Source organism: Salvelinus sp. IW2-2015, linkage group LG3 (assembly GCF_002910315.2).
Source record: "Salvelinus sp. IW2-2015 linkage group LG3, ASM291031v2, whole genome shotgun sequence".
Lineage (NCBI taxonomy): Eukaryota > Metazoa > Chordata > Actinopteri > Salmoniformes > Salmonidae > Salvelinus > Salvelinus sp. IW2-2015.
This window is the reverse complement of record NC_036840.1, coordinates 2,021,503-2,046,384: the sequence shown is the minus strand read 5'-3', so window position 1 is coordinate 2,046,384 and position 24,882 is coordinate 2,021,503. Positions and strand designations below refer to the sequence as shown.

Here is a 24,882-nt window from a genome sequence, read left to right as displayed (position 1 = left end):
CTATACCATTTAGTCTCACGGGACTAAGGCATGAAACGGTGACTATACCATTTAGTCTCGCGGGACTAAGGCATGACACGGTGGCTATACCATTTAGTCTCGCGGGACTAAGGCATGACTATACAATTTAGTCTCGTGAGAGTAAGGCATGACATGGTAACGGGGAGTAACTCCAGGTCCACAGGTGAAGGGTTTGTGACGCAGTTGTAAAACAAATTATTTATTTAATATTAACAGTTGCCAAGCGGAGAACGTATACTCACCACTCTAGTTTCCCTGGTCTTATGGTTTCCCTGGTCTTATGGTTTCCCTGGTATTATCTTTCCCCTAGTCTTATAGTTTCCCTGGTCTTATAGTTTCCCTGGTCTTATAGCTCCCCTGGTCTTATGGTTTCCCTAGTCTTATAGTTTCCCTGGTCTTATAGTTTCCCTGGTCTTATAGTTTCCCCTAGTCTTATAGTTTCCCTGGTCTTATAGTTTCCCTGGTCTTATAGTTTCCCTGGTCTTATAGTTTCCCTGGTCTTATGGTTTCCCTAGTCTTATATTCCTGGGAGAGCCTGATGAACTACGGGTCGCCCTACCACTGAGCTGGACACCCCACTGAGTGGTTTTTAATAAAAAGGTTTCTTCCACTCCAGCTGTCGGCCGCCGAGCTCTACGCCACTGGTATCAGTGTGTTGCTGGGATCGGGACTGGGCTGGAAGGGCAATGCCTGTGGGTAATAGGCTTGAAGCAGGGATAACCTAGGCCAGCTCATTAAGCTCAAGGGGGAGGCGTGAGTTGGGCAAGACACAAGTCTTGGGGGTATGATCTTTGACCCTCTGTAACTTTCTCACTCATCATTATTCACAGGATTATCCGTAATCATGGTAGCATCCACATCAATGTAGAAGTGTTTAGAAACATATTCTATTCTTATTTACAATAAAAGTGATTCCAAAATGACACAATACATTATTTACCATTCATTTCTATTGGGCACAAAATAATCTGAAACACAACCAAATCAAAATGCAAAGGCATCCAACAAGTTTGTAGTCACAAGCTTGATGTAGTAATTACGTGCTATGAACATGGGATAAAATATTAAACTTTTGACTATTTTATTTATAAGAATCTTTAGGGGTGTCAATGATTTTGACCCCTACATTTTAGAGAGAAAATAAATATTACTTGTTGAACACCATCTAGGTCACGTTTGATTTGGATAGTCTGGATACTTTACAAATGGTCATACTATCAACACATTATCTATTGATAAGCAACTACTTGCTAAGGTTAGGGTTAGGGTAAAGGTTAGGTTTAAAATAAGGGCTAAGGTAAGGCTTAAGTTTAGGGTTAGGATAAGGGTTACGGTTAGTGTTAGGACTAGGGTTAGGGTTAGTAGATAGTTAGTTGAAATGTTACTGATAGTCCGTAGAGCATCTACAAATAAGGTGTTACCCATTTAGTCAAATGAGTAACCAGACTGCAGCCCCAGATCGGGCATCTGGCATCTGTGTCCCATCCTCTCAAGGGAAATGTCAAATACTGACTGGCTGGGCTCCCTAGAGTGTGAATGCAATGTCTTCAGCAGGGTGATGTCACCATGACAAGGTGAGGAGACATTTAGAAGAAGACMTTCTCTAGAGGCCCTTAAGCAACATTTATGTGCCATGGTWKTACAGAGAGGGGATTTGTGACTGTCTCTGTTTGATTCCGGAAGGGCAAAGCTTTGGCTGTTATGGCAGAGATTTCAGGTGTGGGACGAGGCTTATGTTAGCTGGAGGTGGACAAAGATGTGCCGAGGGACATACTMACTCCCCCATRCTCAGTCTCTCCTCACTGAATCATCCACTTCCTTTCTCTAATCCACTTCTCTCTAGTGAGCCACAAGTGTGTCCTGTTTGTATTGTTGGATGTTTTAACATATAAATWGGTGGACTTAAACATTTGATGGMGATTAGTCCAGTTTAGCTCTGTGSRTAATGCAATGATTAGGGATTTCTGTCAGAGCAGATAAGTAAATTACTGTATCGCTAGTTATTCAGAGGCTGTGTTCAACTGTTAAGGGGCAAAGGACCTAAGATAGAAGGAGTTGTTCAGTGTCAGTTAGTGAGCTGTCAGCCAATACCTCCTCATTAAGTCCCATTCACATCAACCAATTGTACATGGTGACAATCAAACAGGTCGCTGAACCATCCAGTATCACAAAACAACTACTCAAAGTAACAAATTACTCAGAGACAATCTGAGTAACTCAGTCAGATGCTGTACACCAAATGAGATCGCCATCAGCTGAACCGTTATTAAACTGTCAGAGATGTAGCAAACATGCAGAGCCTCCCTCTGAGAACATGTTCCCTCCAAACACTCTACCGTGAGACTGGTAGCTTCGTCTGAGGCAGGCTAACAGGATAGACTACAGGCCACGAAACAAGGTAAAATACTAGGGGCCTGAAAACACATGGATCAATTTGTCTTTTCTTTGAGCTGCAGAGCCCGTCCCCCAAACAGCTGGATATAATACTACCAGCTCTTACCTGCCTGAAACGCACGTAGCTTATCAGGTACAGGGTGAAAGCATCAAGTGAAATGGTGGAAGGAAGAGCATAGTGAGAGAGTGTATTGCTACTGTAGATGAGGGGAGCTCCTGCTAGGTCCGCATAGCCCTGTTAGGCCAACACTTAATCACCACCTACCAGTAATAGATTTCATTGCATGTAGGATAACCTAACACAACATAAGAGAAAAATGTATTGGTCTGTCAATTCAATAGCTTTTTTGTAAACAATAGGAGGAAATACATCTCATTTGCGGTGTTGTTTTCTTTTGTTYAGACAAAAAGGGTCTTCTCTTGTAACTGTTGTCAGTGTGTGGCTTCCTCTCCAACTTCTGGTTGTCTCGTTGTCCTGTTGAAGGTATCTTCTCCCATGTAGGCTACAATACTTTTTGTTTACCAGGCCTGTTTTCAACAGCAGTATACCACCAGCAAGTTGTCGAATGTCTTGTTTTAACTTGACAATCTCATTAGTCCTTGTCGTTGTTTGTAAACAACTTTGTTTTCATAGCACATCTCCGCTAATCACCTTGTCGCACACATTCATTATTATTAAATAAAGATACACGTTAAGGACGTTATATGTGTGGAAGTAGCCCTAGTTTTCAGTAGTTTCCCCAAATTCGAATTTTGATGGATGCTTGTAGGATACTTAATTATCTAATCCATTGTTTTCCTCTGTTTCCCTCCATAGGTGCAAAGGCGATTCAACGCCTGAACTCCAACTGAATAGAAGAACATCCCCAAGACCAGATGCAATGGAGATGTTCAATTTCACCAACTTCACCTACTGGAATGCCTCAGAAGGCACTGACGCAGGGCCTGTCATTGAACCCGAAAGCCCATACAAGACTGTGGAGGTGGTGTTCATCGTATTGGTGGCTGGGTCCCTCAGCCTGGTCACCGTTATTGGAAATATCCTGGTCATGCTTTCCATTAAGGTCAATAGGAACCTACAGACGGTCAACAACTACTTTTTATTCAGCCTTGCATGTGCTGACCTAATCATCGGGCTGTGTTCCATGAACCTGTACACAGTATACATAGTGATTGGCTACTGGCCCTTAGGGCCTGTGGTGTGTGATCTGTGGCTAGCKTTGGACTATGTAGTGAGTAACGCATCTGTCATGAACCTACTCATCATCAGTTTTGACAGATACTTCTGTGTCACAAAGCCCCTCAGCTACCCTGTCAAAAGGACCACCAAGATGGCAGGGATGATGATTGCTGCTGCCTGGGTCCTGTCCTTCATTCTGTGGGCCCCGGCCATCCTATTCTGGCAGTTCATCGTGGGCGGGCGGACAGTGCCTGAGAGGGAGTGTTACATTCAGTTCTTCTCTAATGCAGCAGTCACCTTCGGCACGGCCATCGCAGCKTTCTACCTGCCCGTTATCATCATGGTCATTCTCTACATACAGATRTCTATAGCCAGTAAAAGCCGGGTYAAGAAYGAGACCAGGAAGCCGTCAGGGCCCAACCRAGAGGCCCTGTCCCARGAGCAGGCAAGGMGCAGTAATWCTGCCAAGCCCATCAACAACAACSTGACAGCAGAGGACACAGAGCAGGGCASGARCSAAGCCAKAGATGACGTGGCCAACCAGCACGAKGGTAAACTGCAGAACGGCAAGGGCCCATCCACCACGGGTGGAGAGGGGGAGATGGAGGGTGWGGACYGGGGTAGGGAGAACTGTGCCCACGGAGAGGAGAAAGAGAGCTCCAACGACTCGACATCTGGCAGTGCAGCTGCGTCCAACCACAAAGAAGAAGAAGCYGTGCCATCCAGAGCAAACTGCAACACCGAGCTCGTTCAGCAGCCAACCCGCCACCGGGCCAAGGCAGGCGGCTCCAAACTCACCTGCATCAAGATTAAGACCAYMTCTCRCAAGGGGGACTGCTACACGCCCTCCAACGCCACGGTGGAGATRGTCCKRGCCACGGAGAAGCAGAARCACGTGGCGCGGAAAATCGTGAAGATGACCAAGCAGCCYCCCAAGAAGAAGAAAGCYCCACCGTCTCGGGAGAAGAAGGTGACCCGTACCATCATGGCCATCCTGGTGGCCTTTGTGGCSACCTGGACKCCTTACAATGTCATGGTGCTCATCAACACCTTCTGCTCCAGCTGCATCCCCAGCACGGTCTGGACTATCGGCTACTGGCTGTGCTACATCAACAGCACCATCAACCCCGCCTGCTATGCCCTCTGCAATGRCACTTTCAAAAAGACATTCAAACATCTCCTCCTCTGCCAGTACAAAAACATTAGGTCAGCTAGATGAATATGGATGGGAGTGTGCGTGTGTGCATGTGTGTGCGTGCGTGAGTGTGTGCGAGAGAGAGAGAGGTTTATGATGTGGTCCCTTTCCTTTGTTTTTACTCTACGGCTCATAAGAAAACATGTATCCTGCAGCCATGTTGGGTTTGGCTCTGATGAATGAGATTTGTGATGCAACTGTTGAGACATAAGACTTACAAAGAAGAGCACAGCCAGGAGAACAAATACATCGAACATGAAAAGGTCAGTTGGATAGAGAGCTCTGCACTGCACAAGACGAATTCTAAGGGAAAATAGGGCTGACTGAATTCACAAACTTCCCGTTTGAAATTCAGTGTAAAAAAAAAAAAAACTCTATATATCAATGTATACGCAAAATGTAAATGTGTGTGTGTGTGTGTGTGTGTGCATCTGTCTGAGCGTGACAGAATGATCCATCACACAGTTTCAGTGGAGATGTCCGCCAGTGAAGACAGCACAAGGACATACAGTACATACTACAAACTGTTATCTGTATGCTGGTGGCTCTCTGTGTTGGCYGKACACAAAGCAGAGCAGCTTGTCTAAACTGCCTCTCTGGCATGTTCATATACGACTGAGTAACATGGCTGGGAGCCCTCCTATCTCCAGGGATGGACCATAAGTGGCCCCTGAAGGGCATAGCAGGACAGAGACCAGGCCTGGCCAGGGTCACCTCTCACCACAACGCAGGACTGAGGTTAGGAAACTTGTTTGAAAAAGTAGATTCTTCCCACCAAAGAAAAAGGTGGAACATGGTAATGAGTAAACAAATAAATAGATAATGTAAAAATACATCCAAAAAGGCATTGTTCAATTACATTATTTAGCTAGCTATATGTTTTCCACATCATTTTAGATGATCAGCGATTTGATCTCTTACAATTCATTACATGAAGAGTTTGACGTTTATTTGATTGTATATTAAGATATTTATTTTGTCAGATAGTCTACACTCTTAGAAAACAAGGTGCTAACTAGAACCAAAAAGGGTTATTTGGCTGTCACCGTAGGAGAACCCTGTGAGAACCCCTTTTGGTTCCAGGTAGAATCCTTTTGGATCCAGTAGAATCCTTTTGCGTTCCATGTAGAACCCTTTCCACAGAGAGTTCAACATGGAACCCAAAAGAGTTCAAACCTGTAAACAAAAAGGGTTCTACCTGGAACCCAAAAGGGTTATCCTATGGGGACAGCTTCAGAACCCTTTTGGAGCCTGTTTTCTAAAAGTGGGTTTGCTTGGAGCTTGTAAATTCATTCAGAGGGTGGCAGTTGGCAGGGGCTTGGAGCCAAAGCCTATTCAATTATAGAGGAAGGGATCTTGTGCTTTTCCAGGGGTGAGTTGTATATTCCTCTGAGATTGGATTTTCAACATAATTTGATCCTGCTATGTTGCAGATGTTACAGCCTGTAACAAGAGCCTGTTGTATGTCAGTCCTGACTGATAATGAAGAGAAAGATTGAAAAGGATTGTATTTTTGTCTTGCTGTCATCAGAGGTGGTTTTTATTCGTTGAGTAGGGGTTACCAAGGTTGTAGAGTGATTGAAAGAGTGTCATATCGTGGAGATTTTAGAGGTTATTTCAGTCCATGTTTCTGTTGTTACTCCGGAATGGGGTTAAATACCAATAATTACAGGCCATGGCCTTGTGAATTATAAGGGCTACTCGATGTTAGATGTACTAATTCCTCTACGTGTGTGTGGTGTGTGTGTGTGTGTGTGTGTGTGTGTGTGTGTGTGTGTGTGTGTGTGTGGTGTGTGGTTGTGTGTGTGTGGGTGTGTGTGTGTGTGTTGTGTGGTGTGTGTGTGTGTTGTGTGTGTGTGTGTGTGTGTGTGTGTGTGGTGTGTGTTGGTGTGTCTGAGAGTGTGTGTGTGTGTGTGTGGTTTGTGTGTGGTGTGTGTGTGTGTGTGGTGTGTGTGTGTGTGTGTTGTGTGTGTGGTGTGTGGTGTGTGTGTGTGTGTGTGTGTGTGTGTGTGTGTGTGTGTGTGTGGTGTGTGTGTGTGTGTGTGTTTGAAAGTGTGAGTGTGTGTGTGTGTGTGAGTGTGAGTGTGTGGAGGTGTTTTAACTATTAATAAACAAACAAAAATTTGAACAACTGGGGACATTTTGTTAGTCCCCACGAGGTCAAATGCTTTTCTGGGGGGTTTAGGGTTAAGGTTAGAATTAGGGTTATGGTTAGTAGAAGGGTCACACCATACCCAAACCGGCAATGCGCCATCGTGCCAAAATTGATTTTGTGCCCCCAAACGCGATCAAGACACGCAGGTTAAAATATAAACTAACTCTGGAACCAATTACATTAATTTGTGGACAGGTCAAAAAGTATTAAATTTATGGCAATTTAGCTAGCTTTTGCTGTTGCTAGCTAATTTGTCCTGGGATATAAACGTTGAGTTGTTATTTTACCTGAAATGCACAAGGTCCTCTACTCCGACAATTCATCCACACATCAAACGGTCAACCGCATCGTTTCTAGTCATCGCTCGCTCTTCCTCCCTTCCGCCGCTTTGTTCTTCTTTGGACTTTATTGTAGTTTGTTAATATAGCTCGACCATGGACGACCAAACCGAACTCAGTTTCATCTTTCAATCACCCGTGGGTTATAACCAATGAGGAGATGGCACGTGGGTATCGCTGCTTCTATAAACCATGAGGAGATGGGAGAGGCCAGGAACTTGCAACCGTGTTCAGCGTCACAAATAAAACTGACTTCTATTTTAGTGCTGGGACGCGACGCGTCGTTGGCGCATGCGAGCAGTGCGGCATGCAATAATGTGAATAACATGTATGGTTTACATTTATTTTGCAACGAGCGCACGCGACGTGAGCGGTGTGTGTCAGCATGTTAGGGTTAGGAGCTAGGGTTTAGAGTTAAGGCTAGGTTTTTTGGGGTAAGGTTAGGGTTTAGAGGTTAGGGTTAGGATAAGAGTATGGTTAGGGTTAGTTTTAAGTTTAGGGGTTAGGGGTTAGGGAAAATAAGATTTTGGATTGGACTGAATTGGTGTGTCCCACAAGGTTTAGCTGTACAATATCTGTGTGTGTGTGTGTGTGTGTGGGTGTGTTGTTGTGTGTGTGTGTTGTGTGTGGTGTGTGTGTGTGTGTGTGTGTGTGTGTGTGTGTGTGTGTGTGTGTGTGTGTGTGTGTGTGTGTGTGTGTGTTGTGGTGTGTGTGTGTGTGTGTGTGTGTGTGGTGTGTGTGTGTTGTCAACACTGAATAGTAGAATATAGATGAAGTCTGTACTGTTTATGTATGTCGTGTTTTGATGAGATCACAGTCTAATGACGTTAGAAATAATACGATACTAGAATTCCCCATGGTTTTGTGCCGATACTGGTTTGTGTGCCATACACGTTCGTGCCACCGTGATGGCTGTTTTCCACACGACGTCCATTTATCTCTGAATGCTATGTAATTGTCAATTTAAGTAATGAATAATAAAGCAGCCATGGGGATGGTCGCCACGTTTGGTTGCTAGGGGGGCTTAACCAGAAAATGACACCAGCATTGAGCAGCACGCTTTAATGGCAGGGCTCCTTAAAGAAGAGATATGGGACAGGCCTTTAATGGAACTCACCATGAAGCCTGATCATTTATAAAATGATGTGGACACCTACTGGAATTAAGATTGGCCCGTTACGCGCTCGGTTTACCACAGCCCTCCCTCCCGTTCCCTTAGTGTCCCCACTTGCTCCTGATCCCGTTATGTGTGACTGTGACGTCCTATATCAGGCCATTGTTTAAAGGCCTGTGAACATAAGGCAACACATATTTACATTTACTATCTATCTCTCCTCTCCTCTCCTCTCCCTCTCCTCCTCTCTCTCCTCTCTCCTCTCTCTTCTCCTCTCTCTTCTCTCCTCTTCTGTCGTCTCTCTTCGTCTCTCTCTCGCTCTCTCTCTTCTCTCTCTTCATCTCTCTTTGACATTTGTCTCCCTCACAGTGGTCCTGCCCTCCCCCTTAATGACATTGTTATGTAACATCGCCCCAATATTATAAAGATTAAAAGACAACGTCACTACGCAAATGTCTAGAGGCGTCAAAATAACACAAGATTTAGGTCATGAGTAATTATTAATAAGTTCTGCTTTTAATGGAAATAGTGATGGCAAAGGAATTGGAAGAGGATGAAGATCCTCTGAATCCTTGCAGTCTTCCTTATTTAAATGCAGGTTGTCCTCTGGAAGCCTGGCACGTATAATTCAGTCAATCTGTCCGACTGCCCGAGCCCAGCAGTGTGCGCGAGGCATCCATCCAAGTTCACAATCCAGCCATCCGTCAGGTTGATAAGTGGACCCATGTCTGGGTGTCATCTGTCACACGTCTCAGTGGTTGGTGTTGCTAAGAGCCTCCTAGCTTCCCGGAACGGAACGGCTGATTCAGCTCAGGCTAAGCCGTTGTTTGAGTGATACCAGCAGGAAAGTAAGTGCTCTCCAACACAACTGGTGGTCTGGGTCTTTTTTGAGAACAGTTATCTGGGTGTTTGACGGAAAGTGACAGCCATTTATCACCAATGGAGGGACAGGGTTCACCGCCCCCAGACAAGATGGCTGTCACTCACTGAGTCTCAGCGGAATGCTTTTTCAGCTGCTTTCAGACAAAGTGGAAAGCTCACACCCCTTTAGCACTCCTCACCCGTCAACAGCATATCGTTTGACTAACAGGACAAAAGAAATCCTGCACTGTCCACTTTGTACGGTCCGATAAGCCCGCAACAGGCTCTCACATCTTAGGTTCCATGTTTGGATACTGTCAGACATTTCAGACAGGGTCAGCCGAAGGTTTCCACAAAATAAATGACCCGTCCTTCAGAAAACACACGCTACTGTATAGTCTAGAGAATGATGGAAACAAGGTGATGGAGTACAGTAACTCTCAGATGGATTTTGGCTAGACTTTTTATTACCATACTGTAACAACAGGACATAGCTCTCTGTCCATGTGGGGGGGTGTATTTCTCATTGAGTGGATTCGACGTACGAAGAGCCTCATTCCACTGTTATATTTCCCCTTCATCACATAAACATTGTCTCCATGGCGTCAACAGATCATCATGTGCCGTCTGAGCTAGCTGGGCTCCTCTTCACACGGCTTGTTTCAAAGGGCTAAACCTTTTTAGGGAGATGTATTTTTCCCTAAATGTTTGATTGTGATTGATTAAATGTTGGGGGATTTTTTGGTTTAGTAGTTAGTTAGTTAGAATTGTGATGTTTTGATAGTGTACTTGACAAATGTGTGAAAGAGTATTTATTTAGATTGTTACTGTGTTGTTTGGTCTGTTCTTGAGCAGAGGGTTAGTACCCATTGAGATGGGAGCATCCTGAGTCTCTGTTTCCAGTTGAGATAGTTGGGCTGCTTCTGCCACTTATAGCCYTGTTTCCAAGGCGATGTGGTATGTGAAGTGTATCTGAACKGACAAATATATCGCCACATTGTATACTGAGCAATTTGAAGTGCCTTATTACTTATTACCCATTCTTATAATTGCTCATTGACATTTAAATGGATGTTTTATATTTTCAGTTGATGAAATCTTTGTTAGATGGTGGTGCAATTTAAGGTGACAGTCATAGATGTAGAAAAGCACAAGATCATCTAAAGCCTAAAATGTTTATTTTCTCCTTCTTCCTTGTGGTCGTGGAAGGCATAGGTTTTGTAAAAGGGGGAAAACGTATCTAATTCATCCCTGGAGGTTTGGAGGGTACTTTAACACGTGTGTGTGTGTGTGTGTGTGTGTGTGTGTGTGTGTGTGTGTGTGTGTGTGTGTGTTGGGGTGCTGTGGTGGTGTGTGTGTGTGTGTGTGTGTGTGTGTTGTGTGTGTGTGTGTGTGTGTGCAAGGGAATGTGAAGATGTGAAGATGGCTGGGGGTTGGTCCTGAGGGGGGCTAATTTGGCATTTTTCAAGCACCTGAAACAGCCTTTTCCTGCAATCTAGACCCATAATCATTATGTTTAATTATATGTCAAAATGTGTCTATCTTGCATGTCTAACATACCTCTTGAGCTTTCTGTATCCTCCTGACTGGCGGTTTCTTTTTTTAAAGACAAACTAAATATGCTTCTCTGCATCTCTGCTAAAATCTGGGTAAAAGATTGAAAGGAATGTGAGTCTTATTCAGTGCATTTAGTAAATGCTTGCTTTTTCTAAAGTCTGCCAACCTTGCCAGCAGGCATGCCAGCTAAGATAGTTAGACAAGCTAGCTACTCTAACTTGATAGCCTGAAATGGCTTCATGGTAGCTATTTATGAGGTCAGGAGATTGGGAACCTATCTGGGCTAGCTAAAACCAACTTTATAAAATTGCGAGGTGGCTAGTAGTATTACAGAGAAAACAACAAAACACACACACACACACACACACATATATATTATTAAACAGGACAAATCTGATGGGGCACATGCCCCTGTGGCATGATTGTGTCTGTGTGTGGTGTGTCTGTCTGGGTCTGTGTACAATATAGTGTGTGTGTGTGTGTGTGTGTGTGTGTGTGTGTGTGTGTGTGTGTGTGTGTGTGTGTGTGTGTGTGGTGTGTGTGTGTGTGTGTGTGTGTGTGTGTGTGTGTGTGTGTGTGTGTGTGTGTGTGTGCGTGCTTTGCTCTATAAGAGACCCTCAGCATGTCAAAGCACCAAGTGGCATCTGTAAATAAAGACAACCCCATAGAAACCACACATTGCATTCAGGGGGGCAAGAAACACTAAAGGATTCAACAAACAATGTTGCTTCTGTCCTCACCTCACATTCCCTGTTTGAAAAGTGTTTCAAAAGCAAGTGGCTTCCAAAGACACACTCTGAAAGATAAAGATACAAGACAAACATTTATTTTTGCCTAAACACYTGTAAACACAATATGATCATCATACTGTACATTTTGTATCACGTTTTATAAAGCTATATCTATTATATTGTTGTACAAAGTCTATAATTGAGCAGTGTATCAGTATGTGTTAGATGAGTACTGCATCCAGACTGAACATGTGTWTATTGGAGTGACAATATTATGGTGGGAAAGAAAGAATCATCGTTTAGTGAATGAGAAAACAAATGCAATTCTGAGAGAATGATTTCTAGAGAACGGACCACTACCGCGTGACATTTAAAACTGAACTAAAGTACACTCAACTGTCCCACTTTTTTTACTCTGTTGCATGGTTGGGCTTTGTGAGACTGACGATCAGCCGAAGAGGAGAATCAAGTAGTAACCTGCTGAATCTGTAGAGAAAAAAATCCATTACTGACAAACAATGAAGTGCTGATGTGTGTTCAGCATCCATTTTGTCTCAACTTGTAAATGAGTAATGAGTGAAAAGGGACACAGACTGACCGTAGGGAGAAACTGTGAGACCAGCTGCTACAACATGCAGTGTAGTATTGGAAACATCTGGACTTCTTCCAGATATCTGGGGGAATTGTTATTGAAACATATTCAAAGTCTTGTCTCGAGGGAATGAACCATTTTGAACCATTGTAGGTGTGACTTCACTGAAATATCTCTTCAAATGGACAAACAGAATACAAACTATAAAAACCTATTTTGTGGAAAATGTATATACAGCAATGTACACTCTTCCAAAAGGTTCTTCAGCTGTCCCCAAAGGAGAACCATTTTTGGTTCCAGGGAGAACCCTTTTTGGTTCCACGTAGAACCCTGTGTGGAAAGGGTTCTACATGAAACCCAAAAGAGCTCTATCTGGAACCAAAAATAGTTATTTGAAAGGGTTCTCCTATGGGGACAGCTGAAGAACCCTTTAAGGTTCTAGATAGCTCCTTTTTTTCAGTTGCGTCAGTATGTAAATCGAATCATTGTGCTCTCATCCACTGTGCCTCATGGCTCCTAATACGGTCGATATATTATCTGTTAAAAACGTATAATTTTATTTGTATATATCTCTATAGTATACATTATATGTAATTTGGATGAGGTACAGTTGAAATGTACATAGGTCTACACGTGTTTAATAGCTATCTAAATGTTCCCTTCCCTTCTCACCCTCCCTTGTCCTAATATGATACTCCCTCACCCCTAATGTACAGTAATAATGTTAATGATTTCCTTTGCGCCATTAGTTGATTGTTTAATAGTTCTGGACAGTGAAGCTGAGTGTTAATATCACTGGCCACTCACTTATGAAGCTGTAAAATATTAACCATATTCAGTGGATTTATGGTGCCATATTCAATTTTTAAATCAATTCAAATAAAATGTATGAAAAAAATGTTTCAAGCATTTTGTGTCCAGATTATTGAAATGATAGTGGTGTGGAGAAATGTATCACTTGTTAGGTCGGAACTGGAAATTACGCACATTAGGTTTATATTTAGCTTTCATATTAAGCCTCCATAATTTCATATGAACATGCAATGACTTCAATCAGGGTGAGTAAACATCACACATATTTGGACATCATTTCAAACTTTATTTTTTTTAATGTAATCGATAATTAGGACAGGTCAACTCTAGTTGTAACTACAATAACAGTTTTACTCAGAGTTCAACTGGAGAGCGGGGGAACTACAAAGTGAAGCATAATAGCAGGAGGACCAGAACTAATACTGGACACAACCTCTTACACACTAACAACTGTACAGGACAGTAGCTAATTTATACAGTCATCTGACAATAGTTTACATCTTTCACTGTAGATAACATTAGGAAAGGAATGTCCTTTACATCAATGAGTACTTATGTTTCTTATTAATGTATGCCCTCAAAAATTGTTAGAAAAGTTGTTAGCAATTTTGCTGTTGAGGGTACCAGCAAAATAACCTTTAAAACCCCAGTAATGGGTTTTAACTTGAAGCTGCTTTAAATCAAGACATGCAAGAAAGGATTTTTTATTTGAGTGAGAATAATTTTGTACCTCAAACAAAAAGGATGTTATGTAATATGAACAAAAATCCAATATATATTTTTTTCCAACAATGACCCTGAAAAATGTTAAGGTAAGCATTTTATTAAGAAATGCTTAATTTGTATTATTCACACAGAGTATTAAATCCCCTACAAGATTTTCCTATGAGAAATTAGGAAAGAAATACATTTTATCACTACTATCCAACTCTTTGTTGTGTAGCTGCTACAGGCCCCTATAAACCTACAGGACAAACAAATAGGAACCATGTTGAGATAGGGCAGTATAAGCATCAACTTCCACGTCCTGCTTCCCATGATGCACCACTAATCCATCGGGGTGCGCTCCCTCTTCTTCCCCTCCCGCTTCGGCTTCTTGACATCTGCAAGAACAGGTGGGCATCAGGATAGAATCTACATGCATACTGTTTCTTACCCTGCAGTCAGGTTTTTGAAGATCATAACCTGCCTTTCAGACAGTCTTCCATGAAAAGTGAATTTGCCAGTTTTTRAGATATCATCAACCATTTGGGTTTTAGTAGAACTTGTCATTGGTCATCAAACAGGGAATATCTTTTGCAATTTTTATTTGGGCCTTATTAACTGGCACTCCACTTCAAGCTCCTGTCTCGCTCACTCATTCCCTGGGTGTGTTGTTTATCCTACCGCTGGCCTGAGGAGTGCAGGTTTACTGTGCATGTGGACAAACATGAAAAGTGCTTTATCATCGTCCCACAAGAGTGGCTTTAGTACCTGGCAGCCGTGACAGGAACCACAGTCCATACCCCCCTCTCTGGTCTGATGAACAGGAGCAACATACACCCCCCCCCCACACACACACACACCCCCCATACATATATTCTGCTATCTGTTCTGTCCTGTCTGTCTGTCTGTCTGTCTGTCTGTCTGTCCTGTCCTGTTCTGTCCTGTCTGTCTGTCTGTCTGTCTGTCTGTCTGTCTGTCTGTGTCTGTCTGTCTGTCTGTCTGTCTGTCTGTCTGTCTGTCTGTCTGTCTGTCTGTCTGTCTGTCTGTCTGTCTGTCTGTCTGTCTGTCTGTCTGTCTGTCTGTCTGTCTGTCTGTCTGTAGAAGAGCGTGAGGGGGAAAGTAAACAACAAGGAAAAGGCAGGACTCATCTATAGTCTGTTTCCCCCAGGAGCTCCTATCATTGTAAATTACAGGGTGGGATGTTGTTGGTGGGCGGTAAAACGAGGATGTCAACTGGCTAATCAACACCTGTTTGTTTTGTACCTGATCTAAAGCAAGTTCCCACCTGCCACTAATTTAAGATCCTCCCACGTCAGTTTGTTGATGAAAGCCTTGTCACCCTCTCCAGCTAATCTGAGAAAAACGTCCTCAACATAAACACTCCATCAATACTACTGTACGTTGCTGCTCCACTGCAACATATTAGAACGATTCAAACTGGATTTGAATTTACAGTACATGAATCGCAGTACCAAGCCAAGTCATGTACAGTACAATAAGCCATCAGCATTAAACGGTAACAAAGTCATGTAACACATTGAGGAATCATTTGCTTATCCTTCACATGCCCTTTAATAATCTATGTGAAACATCCTATCAGCATTGGAGAATTAATGTGAAAGAATGTGATGATAATCAGCATATAAAGTATTGTAAATCATCCCGATGCTAATCTTTTATCCCTGATAAACAAACATGCAATCCATCGGTAAATACAGAAGTAATGATTACTTACTTGTATAGAATTTACAAATCATTAATAAGTGTTTATAAAGGAACCCGTTGTAAGGGTCGATATGCGTCAGGCCAATGCACAGACCTAGAGATGACTCAGTGATTCACAAGTGTCTAACTGATTGATGATAGCCTACCAGATGTTGCCTGTGCTACTAACTGCATAATGTGTGTGCATCACTCGAATCATCCTCAAAATATAATGCTGACGTCAATGCCCCAGGGACCTGCTATCTAATCTAACTATTTCTCATAAGCAATACGTGTTGCGGACAAGCCAGAGAGTTCTGTGAGTTTGGAGTTGGACGTGGTGTTCATACAAATCCACTGAAAATTGCTCCTCGCTCCATTTGTTTGGCGGTTTTATTTGTTAACTGTGTTTTTGCCTGTGCCTTTGTCAGCACATTTGGCTCCCTAGGGAGACAGAGAGAATCACATTCCCCTGCGAGCCTGTCTGTGAGATTGGAGCTCTCACCATGCCGGAGTGCTTTCTGCTGCATATGCACATTACTGTGTACTCTCTCCGCTCTCATTTCTGCCACCGCACTTTTGACACAGACTCATAATAATCAGAGCGGCTGGGAGAGAATGTGTTTTGAACCGGGATGCCGTGAAACAGGCTGAGTGCAATAAGACTGAATTCTGTGTCTGAATGGGCTGTCTTGTACACAAAGACACAAACAACACAGCCCTTCTCAGGGGAATGATAAACCGTAAAGGTTTTCATCACTATAAAGCCTTTTGTTTCCCCCAAATCATCTCTGACATTCTCCGCTCCCCACTGTGGCTCCCCTGCTCATTCTTCTGAGTAAGGAGGGAGAGAATAGGAGAATCCTACAGGTATTCATAATGTTCATTTCTGCTTCATTTCTGTCACTCTCTGTTTTCCGGCCTTTCCGTTTCATTCCGTGGGGCCCTCTCTACCTGAGGTTTAGACAAGGGAGAAGCTGACACTAATCTCAGATCGCCTCCTCGCTGCCTCGCAGCATTGTCTCCTCAAGACTATGGGCCTGAAGATGTTTTCTCCATTGCTCCTGCAGCAGCAGACAAGGTGGCTGTTTAGAATTGTAAATATGACTGGGTGGATATGGTGGCCCCAGACGGAAGTGAGATAGTCCCTCGCTCTGTAGCCGGGGTTCATTACAAGTCCTCTGATCCCTCCTCTGCGACTCTGCCTGGCCTGTAAATCCTTTCCAACACACACACAAACACACACAGAGGCAAGCGCACTCACACACACACACACACACACACACACACACACACACACACACACACACACAACACACACACACACACACACACACACACCACACACACACACACACACACACACACACACACACACACACAACACACCAACAAACATTGTCAGCCTCTCGTTTTCTCAGTAACCTTTAGCTTACCAGGGCTTATCTGTCAAATGACAGACATGGGAAATCATACTCTCAGATAGCAGGTCTTTCTTTTCAACTCTCTCTTATTCTTCTTCTCCGTCATCCTCCCTCCTCCTTTCATACTGTGGTGCTCACCCTCCCCAGGGCAGTAGGCCAACTTAAAACAGGACTGGCCTCCATCACACAGGATTCATTGGGAGTATATGATAATTCATACAGGTACAGTGCTATACAGTCCTGCTCATGTGCTTGTGCTTGTGCTTGTGCGCGCACACACCACACACACACACACACACACACACACACACACACACACACACACACACACACCACACACACACACACACACACACACACACACACACACACACACTGTATAGGAGATTACGATTAAATGTTAATCACTGAAGAAATAATGTTATTTCTGTGTGTCACCTTGCTATTTCTGTCACTGAAATACATGTGCACCGAAGAAATACACCAACACAAATATGATTTTAATTTGGATCAGATTCCTTACATGTGACATCCTAAATAGGCTTTGCTCGGCTTATGTGAAAGATATTGTCGTTTTTTCGAGAACCATTACCCCAAGCCAGGGGTTCCACTCCACTGTCAATCTGACATGTTTTTTCCGTCACAGTGAGAGTCTTACAGTCTTACCAGCTTTTTAGCTTTTTGATTTCCCAACTCCCAGGTTATTAGGAGGCGAGGGAAACTTGAATTGACCCAAAATCACAATCAGATTGACAGGACTGCGTGTTTTCTCTGTCCTCGAGCAGGAAAACTGTCTTTACTGTAAGCAGCCTGCCTGAAACACAATGCTCAGGGTCCAGTCGCTCCTTGAATTCTGTTCTGTTCTGGCACACCCTCTCATAAAGCAGATTACTGCTGCCAAATCTCCCTTATTCCAGTTTCACACTCTCAACATATCACCACAGTACCTACTTGTCAAAACGCAGTCAGATTGGACACAATGTACACACTAGCCTCATGAGTCCTTTACCGGCAACATCATGGAGCATTCATTAGATGTTTTAAACAACTTCTGCTCTCACTTGATTGGTTTTAACAGTGGGAGTCATCAGCTAAATAACGGACAAGTGGGAGTTGTTAATAAAGCCTTTATGTGGGGAAAATAGATGAAAATCTGTGTGTTGGCCTCTACATGTTGGAAACATTCTGTCACTGTATTAATGATGGAGCATTGAACTAAAGCATTCATTTGATTTACTTTTGGAACATTTTGTCAAGTTTGGACATGAGGTATACATCTTATAACAAACTGAATGGCAAAAAAGATTCTTATGTTAAACACGGTTTGAGGAATGATGAATGGCAATGTTCATCAGCGCATTGAATGAAGTAGTAAGACAAACAGGGCTAACTGTGACTCACCTAAATATTGAATATGCAATTTAATTGATATCAAAATATCATTATTCTATTAAGATACTCATCTAGTTCATTATATCAGACAGGTGAAATGAACCAAGACTAAATACATTAGAAATCTATAATGTCTGTTGGGCAAATTGCCAACTAAAACCACAATCTGCAATCCTCTATGTCATGTTCTGTGATCAGTAGTTCTGTTTGGACTAACTCACATGACCATCTCAGTCTCACTGCTTTACATAATTGAAAGAGAAAAATCGATGTTTCTTGACGTCTCCTATTATCTTCTTTAAATGGATGAGTCTAGATGTCTACTGGCAGTTACTGAGAGGACGCAGCATTACATGTTCATACTTGACTGCTCAATACTTGTATTTACCTTAGTTCACCCTAGTTGAAGACTTATAGAAATCACTCCCATTGAACATTTTAGGCTCAGTGAAGGGGCTAATTCCACCATGGTGGAGCTGGATTAAACAAAGGTTAAATAAAAAAATTAAATAAAAATAATAATAAGTTAATTAGAGTTACCAGCCTCCGAAATTGCAGCCCAAATAAATGCTTCACAGAGTTCAAGTAACAGACACATCTCAACATCAACTGTTCAGAGGAGACTGCTTGAATTAGGCCTTCATGGTTGAATTGCTGCAAAGATACCATTACTAAAGGACACAAATAATAAGAAGAGACTTGCTTGGGCCAAGAAACACGAGCAATGACATTAGACCAGTGGAAATCTGTCCTTTGATCTGATGCATTCTGCAGCGACACGCCATCCCATCTGGTTTGCGCTTAGTGGGACTATCATTTGTTTTCAACAGGACAATGACCTAACACACCTCCAGGCTGTGTAAGGGCTATTTGACCAAGAAGGAGAGTGATGGAGTGCTGCATCAGATGACCTGGCCTCCACAATCACCCGACCTCAACCCAATTGAGATGGTTTGGGATGAGTTGAACCGCAGAGTGAAGGAAAAGCAGCCAACAAAAGCAGCTCAGTATATGTGGGAACGCCATCAAGACTGTTGGAAAAGCATTCCAAGTGAAGCTGGTTGAGAGAATGCGTGTGCAAAGCTGTCATCAAGGCAAAGGGTGGCTACTTTGAAGAATCTAAAATATAACAAATATTTTGATTTGTTTAACACTTTTTATGCTTATTACATGATTCCATGTGTTATTTCATAGTGTTGATGTCTTCACTATTATTGTACAATGTAGAAAATAGTCAAAATAAAGAAAAATCCTTGAATGAGTAGGTGTGTCCAAACTTTTGACTGGTACTGTATATATATGTTTAGCCTAGTGATATATTGACTGGTACCTACACTATTTCCTGGTATTGTAAGTTAAGCATTCACTAAACATGTGTTCCCTTTGCAGTGGTTTAGCTTACCATTCAAATCCCTCAGGATATACACTACTGGTAAAGACATATATGTACTATATATGTAAATCTATGGCTTTGCTGGTATGCTCTCCCACACTCCCCCTCAGCCTACCTTGCAGCTTGGTCTTGGGGATCTTGCCGCAGGGCTTGGTGGCGCTCACTGTGTTAGGACAGGTGGCATCCATGAGAGCTCGTTTCAGCACCCCTGTCCGGTTCTTCTTCCCCGTCGCCATGTCACACTCTCCCCAGGCCTGGAAGTCATACTTGCATTCACCTACAGAAAGATGGTTACAACAGACATACATGTACAATACAAAACACACATTTTACAGGGTTGTTACAGACATACCTACTGTATATACACTACCGTTCAAAAGCTTGGGGTCACTTAGAAATGCCCTTGTTTTTTAAAGAAAAGCTAATTTTTTGTCCATTAAAATAACATTAAAATAACATTAATAAATCTTCTTCGGGATTGGTGTCCCTTCCATGGGATGGTTGAGCTAACGTAGGCTAATGAGATTAGCATGAGGTTGTAAGTAACAAGAACATTTCCCAGGACATACATTTTACATTTACATTTTAAGTCATTTAGCAGACGGTCTTATCCAGAGCGACTTACAAATTGGAAAGTTCAAAAAATTCATGTTAATCTAACTGCACTGTCCAATTTACAGTAGCTATTACAGTGAAATAATGCCATGCTATTGTTTGAGGAAAGTGCACAAATTTGAACATGAAACGTTATTAATAAACAAATTAGGCACATTTGGGCAGTCTTGATACAAAATGTTGAACAGAAATGCAAAGGTTCATTGGATCAGTCTAAAACATTGCACATACACTGATGCCATCTAGTGGCCAAAATCTAAATTGCACCTGGGCTGGAATAATATATGATGGCCTTTCTCTTGCATTTCAAAGATGATGGTACAAAGAAAATACAAAAGAACGGTTGTTTTTTTCTTTGTATTGTCTTTTACCAGATCTATTGTGTTATATTCTACTACATTCCTTTCACATTTCCTTAAACTTCAACGTTTTCCTTTCAAATGGTACCAAGAATATGCATATCCTTGCTTCAGGGCCTGAGCTACAGGCAGTTAGATTTGGGTATGTCATTTTAGGCGAAAATTGAAAAAAAGGGGCTAATCCTTGATCAGAAATACAGTGTAGACATTGTTAATGTTGTAAATGACTGTTGTAGCTGTAAATGGCAGATTTTTTTATGGAATATCTACATAGGCGTACAGAGGCCCATTATCAGCAACCATCACTCCTGTGTTCCAATGGCACGTTGTGTTCGCTAATCCAAGTTTATCATTTTAAATGGCTAATTGATCATTAGAAAACCCTTTTGCAATTATGTTAGCATAGCTGAAAACGGTTGTGCTGATTAAAGAAGTAATACATATGGCCTTCTTTAGACTAGTTGAGTATCTGGAGCATCAGCATTTGTGGGTTCGATTACAGGCTCAAAATGGCCAGAAACAAATAACTTTCTTCTGAAACTCGTCAGTCTATTCTTGTTCTGAGAAATGAAGGCTATTCCATGCGAGAAATTGCCAAGAAACTGACGATCTCGTACAACGCTGTGTGTGACTCCCTTCACAGAACAACTCCAACTGGCTCTACCACCTAGCTAATGTTAGAGTTAGCCACTTAGCCACCTAGCTAACATTCATAACAAATTGGAATTCGTAACATATCATACGTATTGCAGATTTGTAATAAATTATATGAATTGCAATACATAACATATCATTCGAATTGTAATTTGTAACATATCATACAAAATGGATGGACAGCCACAAATGAATACATACCATATCATACTAATTTGAGTGTCCCAGATTTGTAATTACTATGTTACGTTTACCCCTAAGTCCAGGTTGCTTGTATTATGGTGATTGTAGCACCCAGAAGACATCCCATAGGTTTTATACAGCTGATCAAGCAGAAAACTAAATGTAATTACATTTTTCGGCCTAGAATCAGCAATTAAGACCTGGACCCTCAAGCTCAGAGAGCTGCTGTTCTGGAACATCCTTTCTTTTACTGGAAAAGGGAATTTTTTAATTTTAGTTTTATCCATTAAATAATCTGATCTTCTACTCAAAACACCAGAACCGGTAATATTTGCAAAAATATTTACATTCCAACTATTCTCAGCCCCAGGACTTTCTTTATCAACCACCAACTGGTGCACCGTGTTATTAGCCAGTGTATGGATTTCCCTGCCAAGACCGGATTGTCTCCTTTATGCTCCATTTTGCCCAGTTTCTCCACTCTGAAGATTCCATCTGTCTTTCCCATACACAGACAGTCTGGCATTCTCTGCCTTTCAAAGAGGGCCTCCACTCTCTCACTTGATCTTTTATTATCTTTATGGAAGGAAAACATTCAAGAGGTCTACAGGTTGGATTTCATTAAGGATCTTATTTTACATTATATTCAGTCCTCCTTAAACTCCTTCCCCAAGGATGCAGGGCTGTTCCAGGAAAGGATAGCCATGCCCCGTTCTTGTGTGTAAGAATGTGTCCGCATTCGTGTGTGTGTGTGTGCGTGTTTGTGTGTCTGTTTGTGTGTCTGTCATCCCTCCATCCCTCTCTCCCTTCCTTTTGTTGGACTCTGGCGTAGCTCCCTCTTGGCTGTGACACTCGTTTCCCTACTCCTCTCAGATAAAAGCTTGGGCCGCTGTCACCTGGCTCTGAAATCCCAGGGCACTCGGCTGAGGGGAGCAGAGGGGGGGATGAGGAGGGGTTAACAGGACCATTGTTCTGGGAATTCTACAGGGATCTTCAAAACAGAGTGCTCTAAAAGCGTGTGCCTCTGTACCTATAATTTGGCGTGTAGCATATGTGTAGCATATGGGTATGTGTGAACCTTACTCCTCAGCCTGAAGTGTCTCCACTAGCGCCAGAGAATAGCTAGCTTTTCATGTGGCGCCGACTGGTAAGACACTTCAGGTGGGCGGTCACGTGTGCTAGCAAAGCAGAGATCTTGGGTTCAAGTCTGAGTGTGAGCTGTAAGTGGTGCTCTATAAGCAAGTAGGGAAAGTAGCAGGAAGCCCATGCTCTGTTTGAAGATGACACACATCTCTGCTGTATACACCCAGGCTGTAATTTCCTGAACCATACCATCTTTCTCTGGGGATGTCCATACATGAAAACTGAATTGGAAGCAAAACTGAAATCCTATTCCATTGAGTAGCAGAATGTTTTCCCCTTTAATGGACATGGATACACAACAAAAAGCATGACATAAAATCCCTAGACCAGTCATGTTTGTGCTGTATTATAAATGTGTTTTGAGTCCGCTCCCCATGACCACACTCACACACCTCCAAACTGCTTCTTCCAATTACAGGGGATCTTGCAGCGCTGGGTCTTGATTGTTTGCTTGCAGTCGGTGCCAGTGCGTGTGCCCTCCCTGGTGCCCAGGCCGCAGTCACCCTCGTTGGCCACGCACACACTCCACTGCCACTCCCCACAGTCCGACTTACGCTCCTTCTTCCCTGCAGGATCACACACACACACACCAACCTTATACTGCAGTCATGTCTGGGACATAATTATGTGGGCTGTAATTAGGCCAGGCTAGAGCTACACTACCACCGTGAAAGGTCAAAGTATTCAAATATATAAAGCACCGAGATATGCGTCTGTCATTGTGAGTCTGCAGTGAGCCCCCCTGCTTAAAGTGTATTTATGCACAAATCTGACCTGATTTGAGCTTTGCATCAAATTACCATTCATACCTTGTAGCAGGTACTGTAATAGGAGACCCCCCTCCATCCACATATCATCTGTCTGTCTGACTGCTGCCAATCTGCCGGTGTTTCTCACCTTGTTTCTCAGCTTTCCCCCCCTCGCCTGCTGTCACTGTGAGGACCAGGAGGGCCATGACGGCCAGAAGCGTCCATTGCTGCTGCCCTGACATGCTAGGAGAGAGGGAGAACAGACACAGAGGAATAACAAGTACAGCAACATATGTAACTCTGTGGGAGACATTCCACCGAAGGCCTCCCCTTCAACACCCTCTCATTTCTTCACATGAAGGGGCAGACCTGACAAAGAACCACAGCATGCCCCTACTTACATGTATGGTTCACAGTTACAGGTGAAGGCAAGATCAGGCTCTTTGTGGAAGAAACGGTTGTTATTTGCTACAATGGCCTGCTGTGTGCTGCACTGTGCTCGTGTCTACAGACGTGTAAGACGACATGGGGAAGTTATCGGCTGTCAGACAATGATACAGACGATTTGGGAATAGAAATAAACCTTTTTTGCATGTACTTTATGAATAGACTAATTGTTTCTCCTCCAGGCGCTCTCCGGCCTCCCAGCGGCCCAATAAAGAGAAGCACCGTTCTAATCGCGGGTGCTGCTGTGCTAGGGAACTCTGGGTGGTGGAATTAGCTCATTCATTCCCTCTTTTCACTTTCCCCCTGTTTATTTTGGAGATACCCTAAAACCCACAGAAGGGGAATCAGCGTGAGATTTAAGCAATTACCGAGCGTCTTGGATGCCAAAATGCTCTACTGTGCCCAAATTACTGCAAAAGGTACAGCCTGGCGGGGAAATCATTTACATTTGTCAATTTTAATTAATCATGAGCTGACATGGCTCTTACCCCCGCCCTGACACATTTGGCCCTGTATTTTTAGTCCTCTCCAGTTTGAGACTGCAGAAGTTGATGCACCCCACGTCTATTAGCGATGCAGGCAAAGTGATAATCAATTTAAAAAGATGGCATTCAAACTCTCTCCTATATTTTATTATTAGCCATTATTAATAGAGCGCTCACTGGTTGAATTCACTTCTGCTCTCAGTGCATCTATATTTAATGAGTCTACTCTGAGTTTTAACTCATCTGAACCCTTACAATACAGGGCTTGAACCCCCAACAGTGGAAGCATATGGCATACCCACATTAATTGAGAGGCAGAATAACATTTGATTTGATTTGAGAACCCTTTTAGACAGACTGTTTTCTTGCCAGAAGCAGTTTTGCAGTTTTTGCAGTTTAGCAGTTTTGTGTCAGTCAAACTGTTCAGCCAATGGTCCATTCTTCTCTCTATTCCAAGAAAAATCTTGTTAGTCCAACAGCTTTGATCGTTTCTATAAATAGACAACCTGCGAAATCTAAATTGTTTTCTGAGAAATTCCCCAATCGTACTCCACGTTTGCAACCAACCCATTTTGGAAGCTACTACATTGTGACTTCTCAAAGGAGAAGTCTTTCCCTTTAATGATTCATAAGCAGTCTGCAGATGAGTTACAGTCCAGGTGTAGTTGAGGAGGGCTA

General features: G+C 42.8%; 2 protein-coding genes across 8 annotated transcripts in view; one reads left to right on the top strand and one right to left on the bottom strand.

Annotated features, from left to right (window-relative positions):
- The window catches only part of LOC111982232 (muscarinic acetylcholine receptor M2-like), a 452,193-nt gene extending 445,671 nt beyond the window's left edge, over nt 1-6,522 (top strand). For all 4 annotated transcript variants that reach the window (XM_024013781.2, XM_024013788.2, XM_070433828.1 and 1 more), the window contains one exon: nt 3,233-6,522. In XM_024013781.2, the coding sequence (XP_023869549.1) occupies nt 3,297-4,814 (1,518 nt within the window). In that variant the 5' untranslated portion in view covers nt 3,233-3,296 and the 3' untranslated portion in view covers nt 4,815-6,522. The remainder of the gene's footprint in view (nt 1-3,232) is intronic.
- Nucleotides 6,523-13,216: 6,694 nt separating this feature from the next.
- Nucleotides 13,217-24,882, bottom strand: part of ptn (pleiotrophin-A) — a 74,743-nt gene continuing 63,077 nt past the window's right edge. For all 4 annotated transcript variants that reach the window (XM_024013945.3, XM_070433882.1, XM_070433877.1 and 1 more), the window contains exons 2-5: nt 23,421-23,515; nt 22,916-23,089; nt 19,685-19,846; nt 13,217-14,054 (exon numbers count right to left, since the gene is read on the bottom strand). In XM_024013945.3, the coding sequence (XP_023869713.1) occupies nt 13,999-14,054; nt 19,685-19,846; nt 22,916-23,089; nt 23,421-23,514 (486 nt within the window). In that variant the 5' untranslated portion in view covers nt 23,515 and the 3' untranslated portion in view covers nt 13,217-13,998. The remainder of the gene's footprint in view (nt 14,055-19,684; nt 19,847-22,915; nt 23,090-23,420; nt 23,516-24,882) is intronic.